At 63.8% G+C, this 9,245-nt stretch overlaps 8 protein-coding genes across 8 annotated transcripts; 2 read left to right on the top strand and 6 right to left on the bottom strand.

The window, feature by feature from the left end:
• Positions 1-7: 7 nt before the first annotated feature.
• On the bottom strand, positions 8-365 carry LOC62_03G004367 (uncharacterized protein; the record flags this gene model as incomplete). Its single annotated transcript, XM_062770887.1, has 3 exons — positions 8-40; positions 85-249; positions 288-365. 3 exons carry the CDS (start codon positions 363-365, stop codon positions 8-10), a joined length of 276 nt encoding a protein of 91 aa, XP_062626871.1.
• A 184-nt stretch (positions 366-549) lies between these two features.
• LOC62_03G004368 (uncharacterized protein) lies at positions 550-911 on the bottom strand (the record flags this gene model as incomplete). Its single annotated transcript, XM_062770888.1, has 3 exons — positions 550-573; positions 606-785; positions 858-911. 3 exons carry the CDS (start codon positions 909-911, stop codon positions 550-552), a joined length of 258 nt encoding a protein of 85 aa, XP_062626872.1.
• A 203-nt stretch (positions 912-1,114) lies between these two features.
• LOC62_03G004369 (uncharacterized protein) lies at positions 1,115-2,107 on the bottom strand (the record flags this gene model as incomplete). The annotated part of the gene is made up of 4 exons (XM_062770889.1): positions 1,115-1,123; positions 1,159-1,323; positions 1,737-1,931; positions 1,967-2,107. 4 exons carry the CDS (start codon positions 2,105-2,107, stop codon positions 1,115-1,117), a joined length of 510 nt encoding a protein of 169 aa, XP_062626873.1.
• A 719-nt stretch (positions 2,108-2,826) lies between these two features.
• Positions 2,827-3,128, bottom strand: LOC62_03G004370 (uncharacterized protein; the record flags this gene model as incomplete). The annotated part of the gene is made up of 2 exons (XM_062770890.1): positions 2,827-3,027; positions 3,069-3,128. The coding sequence occupies 2 exons, from the start codon at positions 3,126-3,128 to the stop codon at positions 2,827-2,829; spliced, it is 261 nt and encodes an 86-aa protein (XP_062626874.1).
• Positions 3,129-3,694: 566 nt separating this feature from the next.
• Positions 3,695-4,864, bottom strand: LOC62_03G004371 (uncharacterized protein; the record flags this gene model as incomplete). Its single annotated transcript, XM_062770891.1, has 4 exons — positions 3,695-3,709; positions 3,748-3,915; positions 4,632-4,778; positions 4,820-4,864. 4 exons carry the CDS (start codon positions 4,862-4,864, stop codon positions 3,695-3,697), a joined length of 375 nt encoding a protein of 124 aa, XP_062626875.1.
• Positions 4,865-5,202: 338 nt separating this feature from the next.
• vps29 (Vacuolar protein sorting-associated protein 29) lies at positions 5,203-6,315 on the top strand (the record flags this gene model as incomplete). Its single annotated transcript, XM_062770892.1, has 6 exons — positions 5,203-5,283; positions 5,381-5,497; positions 5,724-5,881; positions 5,984-6,061; positions 6,109-6,190; positions 6,229-6,315. 6 exons carry the CDS (start codon positions 5,203-5,205, stop codon positions 6,313-6,315), a joined length of 603 nt encoding a protein of 200 aa, XP_062626876.1.
• Positions 6,316-6,514: 199 nt separating this feature from the next.
• YLL056C_1 (putative protein) lies at positions 6,515-8,338 on the top strand. The gene is made up of 6 exons (XM_062770893.1): positions 6,515-6,947; positions 6,984-7,169; positions 7,307-7,477; positions 7,583-7,785; positions 7,835-7,967; positions 8,033-8,338. Exons 1-6 carry the CDS (start codon positions 6,719-6,721, stop codon positions 8,224-8,226), a joined length of 1,116 nt encoding a protein of 371 aa, XP_062626877.1. The 5' UTR covers positions 6,515-6,718; the 3' UTR covers positions 8,227-8,338.
• On the bottom strand, positions 8,339-9,220 carry PSF3 (DNA replication complex GINS protein PSF3; the record flags this gene model as incomplete). Its single annotated transcript, XM_062770894.1, has 6 exons — positions 9,096-9,220; positions 8,926-9,053; positions 8,734-8,877; positions 8,646-8,685; positions 8,462-8,594; positions 8,339-8,412 (listed from the first exon to the last, which is right to left on the bottom strand). The coding sequence occupies exons 1-6, from the start codon at positions 9,141-9,143 to the stop codon at positions 8,339-8,341; spliced, it is 567 nt and encodes a 188-aa protein (XP_062626878.1). The 5' UTR covers positions 9,144-9,220.
• Between the last annotated feature and the right edge of the window lie 25 nt (positions 9,221-9,245).

The following is a 9,245-nucleotide window of genomic DNA, read 5'->3' on the forward strand; positions in this document are numbered from 1 at the left end:
GGCGGGCTCAGGGCTTGGGGAGGGTGGCTCCCTTGCCGAGCTGGTAAACGTCAGCTGCTGGCGCAGCGCCCACATCACACTGACCAAGGTCTTGAGACGCATGTGGATGCCCGAGCAGCCCTTATGAGCGAGGCGACCATCGGCTTGGACGGAGGCCCAGATCTGCTTCTTGGCGATGGCGGCGAGCAGCTCGTGGAGGATACGGTCCTCATTGGCCGTCCAGAACTCGGGCTTCTTGCGCTGCTTCGGCTGCACGTCAGCGGCGGTGTGCGCACAGGCGCACTCACCTTGTCGGCCTTGCTGCCCTTGCTGTCCGTGGACGAGGACGTGGCGGGGTGCACGCGCGGCTTGCGTTCAGCGGGCATGGTGTGAGGTGGTGTGAGCAATGACGAAGGCGACGATCGGCCTCATCGTTGTGTGATGTCGGGGCGGTAGATTTGGGCGGGACTGACACTCTGACGACATGGCACTCAACGACGCAATACATCGGCATGACCCCCGCCCCCGCCCCTCGCTCCCAGCCAGCCTGTCCCCACCGCAAGCCGAGGCTCACTTGCCCGCGCCCTTCCCGAGCTACCGTCAGCCCCGCCCACGACAACACGCACAAGCAACGTGAGATGGCTGTGGATGCTCCCGTTCGTCTTGTGCGCCAGCCGGCCGTCAGCCTGCACCGCCGCCCAGAGGAGCGGGCGCGCGACGTCGGCCACGAGCTGGGCGAAGATGCGGTCCTCGGCCGGGGTCCACTGCTGGCGTTTCTGCTCGCTGTTGCGCGTGCGCGGCTTGGGCTGGGGTGGTGTCAGAGGGCGGGGTTAGCGGGGCAGGGAGGGAGGGAGAGGGCTTGCCTTCTCGTCTTTGACCTCCTTGGGCGATGACGAGGTGGCGTGGACGTTGGGCTTGCGGTCGGCTGGCATCGTGAGTCGGTGAAGTGAAGTGAGGTGAGGTGCAGTAGTGGGCGATGACGAAGATGTGCATCCCAGTCTCAATTATCGACGGGGCACGACGACCTCGCTACGGCAGCGCCACCGTGGTGCCACCGCTGACCACCAGCCACAAGGATCCACACTGGCCACACCGCCCGACAACTTTCCGCCGGCGACCGCTGCGCCCGCACCCGCTACTTGAACTGCCGTCAGCGCACCCCATCGCAGCATCACCAACCTTAGCGACGACGTGGCTCGCAATGCCGTTCGCGCCGCGGTGCTTGAGGCGGCCGTCGGCGACGACGGCGGCCCACATGCCCTTCTTGAGCAGGGCGGTGGCGATCTCGTCGAAGATGCGCTCTTCCTCCGCGGTCCAGGGGGTGCGCTTGGACTTGGGCTTGGACTAAGATGGGTGAGTAGTGTGCCGTGAAGGGGTGCGTACGGCGGCGTAGTTGGCCTGGGCCTTAAGGTTGGGCTTCGGGGTGCGGTCGGCCGGCATTGTGCGAGGTGGGGTAAGAGTGAGAGTGAGTGGGTGGTAGTGAGTTCTGTCGTTGGATTCACGTCGATTTGGGCGTGCTGAGAGCGGATGGGACGCCTCGCCATCGCCTGCCGTCGCTGGGATCGCTGGAATTGTGCATGGCACACACGGCGTCATCTTTCATCTGCGCCTCACACTCCACACAGCAGCGCCTCAGACAACTCGGTGCATCACATGCTGGTACGACAGATCCCCGACACCCAATCTCTCGCAGCGTCCTATGGCTTGTCGGCCTTGCCGAACTGGCGTCAGCTCGCCCGCGCCCACACAACACCCACCACGGCTTTGATATGCGCCTTGATCCCCGTCGACCCGCGCCCCGCGAGCCGGCCGTCCGCCTTGACCTTGGCCCAGAGGTGTTCGTGGAGCGTCTCGAGGGCGAGGGCCTTGAAGATGGCCTCTTCGGCGGGGGTGTAGGCGCGGGGCGCGCGCTTGGTGGTCTTGGGCTTGGTCTCCGACTTGGTGGTCGAGGGCTGCCGTCAGCGAACGGGCCTGGGGGAGGACTCACGGCGTAGTCGCTCTCCGATGGTGCGGACGCCGACGCCGACGACGACGTTGACGTCGAAGCGGTGCCAGAAGAGGTGGCCTCACGAGCGTACGGGGTTGGCTTGGCCTTCTTGGTGCTGGTGGTGGTGCGGGCGGCGGGCATGATGTTGGTTGATTGGGAGGTGAATGGGTTGAAAGTGTGTTGAAGTGCGTGTGGGCGTGGTCGGCGTTTGCGTGCCGCTCTTATGCCTCTCGCTGGGCGGGTAGGACGCGGTGGAGTCGCTGCGAGCGACTGCTGGCGAGTCGATGCACTGGACGGGGGAGCGTGTTGGGATGGAATGGGATGGGATGGGGGTGCAGCCAGGGCGGAGGGCACACTCAGTGACCTGGGCGTGGGATTGAGGCGTGTGTGCTGCACACACTTACACACACGGACATTGGACCCTTTGTCGCCGAGGATGGGAGTGAGGTCAGCGGTGCACGGCAGTAGCTGTGGTGCGCAGAGAGAGTAAGAGCGACTCTCGGCAGGCTGTGGACATGCGCTTGCTTGCTCGTGAGTGCAGCTTCGACATGTCGCGGCTGCCACCGATGGTGACGAAGGTTACGGAAAGTGTTGTGTGTGTGGCGGCATTGCCACACACGACGACACAAGGTCCATGTCAGCTGCCCCGCTGCGACCCTCGCGTCCGATTTTCAGCGCATCAGAACCAAGCCAGACCAGCACCTCGACTCATTGCATGTATTTCGTACGTCTCCAATAATATGCTGCAGCATGTGGTGGGCTGTTGTGTAGGACCTTGCAGGAGAACGAAAGACGAACGGCCTAGAGCTTGGCCTGGCGGGGTAAGCGACACCCAAGGAGAGTAAACTCACAGTGCCCTTCTAGGCCGCGTTAAGAGCCTCATCAACGAGGTACTCGTCGATCTCGCGATGGAGAATGTCGAGGAGGACGTGGAGGAAGATGGCGTCCTCCTCCTCGGTCCAACGGGCGCGGGTGGGGCGGGTGCCCGCGCCGGTGCCGGCGGTGGTGGTGGTGGTGCCGGCCGCGGTGGTAGTGGTGGTGGTGGTAGCCTCCGGGGCAGGCTACGGGTGGTTAGAATTCGTCAACACCGTGCAAGCCTTACCTGGGTATTGCCCGACGCGGTCGACGAGTTGGAGGCAGTGTTGTTCTTGGGAGCGGGCATGGTGCGTGGTTGGGCGGTACTGTGGTCGATAAGATGAAAGTCGAGTCAAGTGGTGATGTGCAGCTGTTGCGCTCACGAAGCGTTGTTATACACCCCCGAACAGGGGGGAGGACGGTGGCCTGTCGCGGCCGTCGCCTGGATTGTCCATGGCCTGCTGGATGACGGCGTGCGTGAGAATCGTCGGGCCTCGGCGGGAGGGGGCGGTCCAGTGTATGTAGATGAAGAGATTGCGAGTGGGCGCCTGACATGGCGCACAGCGCCCCTTGTGGTGTGAGTCGACTCCTTTCGTGTTGGGGGGCGAGGGGATGTGAGCTCTGCGAGATGACGGGATGTGTGTGGCCATCTGCCATCCTGCTTGCTGCAACTGCGGAGTGCTGAGTGGCCCACCGTGCAAATGGCACACTCCAGGCGTCCGTCAGTGGCACTAGACCGCGCCACTCCCATACCTGTCGCCGCAGGACCCCAAGCCAGGCATCATAGGAAGCACGGTAACCTCATTCATATCCTACGTCCTTATTGTGGCAGTATCATCACGCTATGTGCCCCCCATCCGCCCGTATCGCAGCTCAAAGCTTCTTGAACTGCCGTCAGCCATGGCCCGCCCCTCCACAGCACCCACCATGGCGTCGATATGCGCCTTGACCCCGCTCGACTGGCGCACCTTGATACCCGGGTGGTCCTTGATCTCGGCCCAGAGGTCGCGCTTGAGAATCATGAGGGCCTTGGCCTTGAAGTGGGCCTCTTCGTCGGGGGTCCACGCGCGGGGGGCCTTGGCGGGCTTGGTGGGCTGGGCGTGAGCTCATCGAACAAACAGCCGTACTGTACCTTCTGCTCGGGGGTCGAGCTGGTCGAGGACGACGCGCTGTCATCGGACGAGGACGTGGCCTTGGGCTTGGCCTTCGACTTGATGGCCTTGGTAGTCTTGGTGGTGCGCACGGCAGGCATGGTGTGGACTGGTTCGTTGGGGTGTGGGTTGAAAGTCGAGTGAAGAGTTAATGGGCACGACGAGCGCCCAGACGCCTTTCTTATGCCCCTCGCTGGGCGGGGTGGACGCTGCCGTGTCGCGAGGGATGCCTGCTGACGATACCACTGACTGGAGGATGGCGTGTGTGAGAATGGCTGGGTGGGGAGGGGGCCAGGATCTGGATTGGGGGTGTCGGCAGTGTATGAGGCGCAGATGAGGGGCGCCTGTGTGTGTGCGTTGGGCGTGAGATTGCCTGAGACGTCCTTTGGGGCAATAGTCGTTGTCAAGTGGAGGCTAGGTAGTGCTGACGAGGGGATACCGTTCTGGGGCAGAAGCTGCCGTACAGCGGCCAGGCAGAGTCGCAAGAGGTGCTCCAGCACATGGACGTCCCCCACTCAACAGCTGCATCTCATCTCTTCCCCGGCATATGTATCGCGCCTACAATGGTGTCTCCGAGCACTAAGCCGCCGCGATCGCCTCACTTGGGGTTGATCTGCTTTAGCTGTCACGATTAGCCCCACCCACCAAAGTCCACTCACGAACGCCTTGAGGTGGGCGTTGAGGCTGCCCTTGCGATGACCGAGCTTGCCAGTCTGGCGCACCTCGTCAAGCAGGTGGCGCTTGAGCACGCGCTCAGCGGCCTCGCGCCAGATCTTCTCCTCGTCGGGGGTCCACGCGGCGCGGGACTGGGTCGGCAGTCAGTGTCACTCGAACAAGGGAAACTTACCTGGGTGCGCGGGGTGGAGGTGTTGGAGGAGCTCGAGCCGGCCATTGTTGTTTGGTTTGGTGGTTTGGTTGGTGGTGGAAGAGGTTGTGGATGAGGATGGCGAGTTGCGACCAAAGTGGGCCATATTAACCCCAGTCTCTGCGCCTTGCAGTCGCGGTCAGTCGCAAGTGTCAAGAGCAATCAGGCGCAGTGGTGTGCAAGAGGGCGCCTGTGTGGGTGCCACCACCTCGTGCCACCCAAATCGCCACCCACACCAACCATCCACCTCCACCTACCTTGCTGCTCCCTGAAACCAATCTCCGCCGCCAACGCCAACGCAATGACGCGCACACTTGCAACTCTCCATCCACCACCCACCCATCCACCCACAACAACCGCCCACCATGGTCCTCATCCTCGTCATTGGCGACCTGCATATCCCAACACTGACGCATGACCTGCCGGCAAAGTTCAAGAAGCTGCTGGTACGTGGGGCTACGCTGCGCTGGCGCTGGCGCCGGTGCTGCCGCCGCTGGGGCGGTGACGAGTCGACGAGCTCGCGCTGACGCTCGCGCGCTACAGGTCCCAGGCAAGATTGGCCAGATCATCTGCACCGGTAACGTGTGCGACAAGGAGACGTACGACTACCTCCGTACCATTGCGCCGGAGGTGCATGTGGTCCGCGGCGAGTTTGACGATGTGAGTGGGTGTGGGCTGGGGCAGTGTCGGGGGCAAGGTGACGGCGGGTGCGGCCTGGGTGAAGAGTGCTCTACACGACACCCATGGCTCATATCCTCCGTCTTGCGAGACTGTTCAGAGCAGGTTCGACTTTGTGTAAGAGCAACCTACAACGACGGCCCCCAGCATTGCCTTCCCCGAACACCTCTCTCCCTGCCCCATGTGTCTTTCCCCGCTCACACCGCAGAACTCGCACTTCCCCCTCTCCCTCACGGTCCCGCACCAGTCTCTAAGGATAGGCGCCGTCCACGGACAGCAGATCGTGCCGGCCGGCGACACGGAGATGCTCGCGGCGCTCGCGCGGCAAATGGACGTCGACGTGCTGGTCAGCGGTGGTACTCATCGGTGGGTGTTGGCTGGTGGCCGGTTGTGGGTAGTGGTGCGGCTTGAACTGCCCACAACCTGGGCTCGGCGCTGCTACCGTCCTCACTAACGCCGCGCCCCCAGCTTCGAGGCATTCGAGTTCGACGGCCGCTTCTTCGTCAACCCTGGCTCTGCGACCGGCGCCTGGAGTGGGTTGAATGGGTGGGTAGCTTACTTCTCGACAAGGTGTACCAAGCTGACACGCCCAGCGACGCAACCCCTTCCTTTGCCCTCCTCGACGTGCAGGGCCCTGTGATCGTCACCTACGTCTACCAGCTTGTCGACGGCGAGGTGAGCTCTCTTGCTCCGAGTCATAGCTCACACCCCAGGTCAAGGTCGACAAGGTCGAGTACCGCAAGCCCGACCCACCGCGCGAGTCGCACACGCAGCCGCAGGCCGAGGTGTCGGCGTGGTAGAGCAGAGCGGCACGGCGAAGGCTGCGACGTCATTGAGAGATTCATATTGAGAGTAGACTGTGTAATGCGAATGTTCTGGGCGGAGCTCAGTCATCCGGCCGAGGTCTCGATCGCCGGCGGCAAGTGGTGGTCTGTACCTGAAGATGATCATTACGGATCCTCGCCCTCCATCTCCGATCTCGACTGCACTCTTCCCAGACTCTACATATCATTGCATCAGTCATGTTCGCGGCCACTCCCGGCTGCATGTGAGCATGCGAGCCCTCGCACCAACACGGCGTCCCACCCTGACGCCCTTGGCGGACGGCGGCGAAACCTTGGCACAACCTGCCTGGCCGGCTGGCACCGGCCCAAGAGTGCCCGAGTCGCGCCGAGAGGGTCCGAGTGGCGGCGGACAACGGCGATGGACGCCACGGCGCCGAGGCGTCAAGAGCCGCAGAGGGGACACTGGCGTCGTGAGAAATGCACGTCTCTTCCCCTCCCCACTGGCCAAGCAAAGAGAGAGATCCAACGCCCACGCCCCGTGCACTCGACACAGTTGACATTACTTCTTTATCATATCAGCTCAGAGCATAACAACAACAACAACAACAACAACAGCACCATGAAGGTCCTCGTCCTCGGCGCCACGGGTGAGTCGTGCTAGCCGTACGCAGCTGACAGCACAGGCTTTATCGGCCTCCCGGTCGCCCTCACCCTCTCGCGCGCCGGCCACGTCGTGTACGGCACCACGCGTGACGCCAAGGCTGCGCGCAAGCTGCTCGCGCAGAACGAGATCCACCCCCTGCTGGTCACGCTCGCGACCGAGCGCGGCGATAGCGTGTGGGGCAAGATTGCGTCCGAGGTGGACGTTGGTGAGTGCGCCGAGCTGCCGAAGGCAGCGAGGGAGCCGAGACTGCCCAGTGGGTGTGGGAACAGAGCCCACCCACCCACAGCGCTCTCGCGGCCGCTCCACTGCCACCCCACCGCCGCCCACTCACACGCACCACAGTCATCGACACGATCCGCTCGTTCGACGCTGAAGGCCCGCTCAAGTCGTTCCGCCTCGTCGAGGCCCTCGCGACCCGCGGCGGGCCCGCACAGAAGATCACGTACATCTACACGGGCAGCGTGGCCGAGGACGCGCCGTGGCGGTGGGATGTGGAGAAGGAGATTTTGGCCAGTGAGTGAGGCGAGGCGGCGAGGCGGCGCAGCCGCCGAGCGCCGCCGAGCATGGCGAGCTCCCACCGCCGCCAGCTTGACCCCCACCGCTCACCCCCACGCCCAGGCGACAAGGTCAACGGCATCGTCATCCGCCCCGGTGTCCTCTACGGCCGCAGCGGCGCGACCCTCGAGCCGTTCCTCCTCGCGCCGGCCTACGACGCGGGCAAGGCAGGCACCGAGTTCGAGACGATTGGGTACCCCGAGACGCGGCTGTCCTTGATCCACCAGGATGATCTGGCCGAGCTGTTCCTGCGCGTTGCTGAGCGGGTGGGTCGGCTTCTTGTCTCCTCCTTGCCGGCTGCTAACCGTGCTCTAGGGCCCCCTCCTCAAGGGCCAGGCATTCACAGCCGCCAACGCCCAGTCTGAGCGCTGGGTCGACATCCTCGACGCCGTGCAGCGCGTGTCGGGCGCAAAGGGATACCGCCTGCGTGCGCCGTCGCCAGATATGCGTGAGTGGGAGAACATGGGAGAGAGAGAGAGGGAGTGAGAGAGCTCAGCTCACGCCACGATGTAGCTGTCGAGCAGACTTGGGCGACCGCCGCCAACCTCCGACCCAGCCTCGCCCTCTCCCTCACCGGCTGGGTGCCGCGCAAGCCCGGACTCGTGGACGGCATCGAGTCGTACTGGGTCGCCTTTGTGGCGCACTACGAGGGCCGCAAGACGATTGCCGCGTGGGAGCTGCCTGGCGTGACCCGCCCAAGGACGTAGAGGTAGACCCCACCTGGTCGCTAGAGGTTGACTTGAGCACCTCCCCCTCCCTCCCCCACCCACAGCTAGTCAGTCACATGTACATTATGCAAGCTCGTACACTCGTACAACACTACCGCCGCCGGCCCCACACGGTATCGTACCAGCTCTTGACCATACTGCCGGATGTCTGGCCGATATGAAACACTGGCGAGGCGTCAGCCTTCCCTGCTCCCCCCAGCCCCGCTCCACTCACATTCTCTCTCGTCCGCGTCCATGCCCTCGCGGAACGCCTCCCCCGTCCCCGGCCCACTCTCCGGCACAGACACATCCGACGAAGCATGGTGCGCCGCAAGATCCTGTAGTGCGGGCAGGCGCTTGATGAATGCCTGGGGTGGGCGTGAGCTGGGTCTAGTCATCGTCTTCGTGCGACAGCTCACCCTTAGCAACGTCCCCAGCAAATCATCTCCCCGGTCCCATCTGCGCTTGTCAGCACTCACCCACCCAACCAGCCATGACGCCGCTCACATCTCCGCGACGCCCGCGCCAAAGCGGTACCACCACCCGCCTTGCCCGACCAAACTCGACAGCCGCACGGACGGCGCGCTGGCGTTCAGGGCGGCCTTGACGCGTGCCCCGAACGGCGGGGGGACGACGAATTCTGTGAGTTCGCTGGGGCGCGGCGTCAGCTGCGGGTCGCTTGTAGTACATGCAACCCACTTCAAGCACAGCGAGCTCGCCAGCCACATGGGCAGCTCGGCCTTCGCGCCCGCGCGCAGGTCGGGCTCGGTCGAGCCGTCCATGTGCCCCATTCCGGGCACATCTTGGCTGAAAGTGCACGCGAGTTTCTGGTCGTCAGCGGGTGCCGATGAAGGTCAAGGAACACCCACATGGTTGTCCGCCAGCACCGCGGTCAACGAGTAGTAGTCGTTGTCCATTGTGCGGGTGGTGTTTGGCGAGATGAGATGAGAAACACAAAGTCAACCGACTCGGCGTAATGTTGTTTGACGCGTCCACGCGCGTGTCTTTCAAAGTCGCGT

The sequence above is a fragment of the Vanrija pseudolonga genome, chromosome 3 (genome assembly GCF_020906515.1).
Source record: "Vanrija pseudolonga chromosome 3, complete sequence".
Classification (NCBI taxonomy): Eukaryota; Fungi; Basidiomycota; class Tremellomycetes; order Trichosporonales; family Trichosporonaceae; genus Vanrija; species Vanrija pseudolonga.

Excerpts from the sequence above, each read along its gene's own strand:
- YLL056C_1 (XM_062770893.1), top strand. The coding sequence starts at position 6,719 with ATGGACGCCACGGCGCCGAGGCGTCAAGAGCCGCAGAGGGGACACTGG. Across the intron at positions 7,170-7,306 it reads TGCGTCCGAGGTGGACGTTG|TCATCGACACGATCCGCTCG; the intron begins GTGAGTGCGCCG and ends CACGCACCACAG. Across the intron at positions 7,478-7,582 it reads GGAGAAGGAGATTTTGGCCA|GCGACAAGGTCAACGGCATC; the intron begins GTGAGTGAGGCG and ends CCCCACGCCCAG.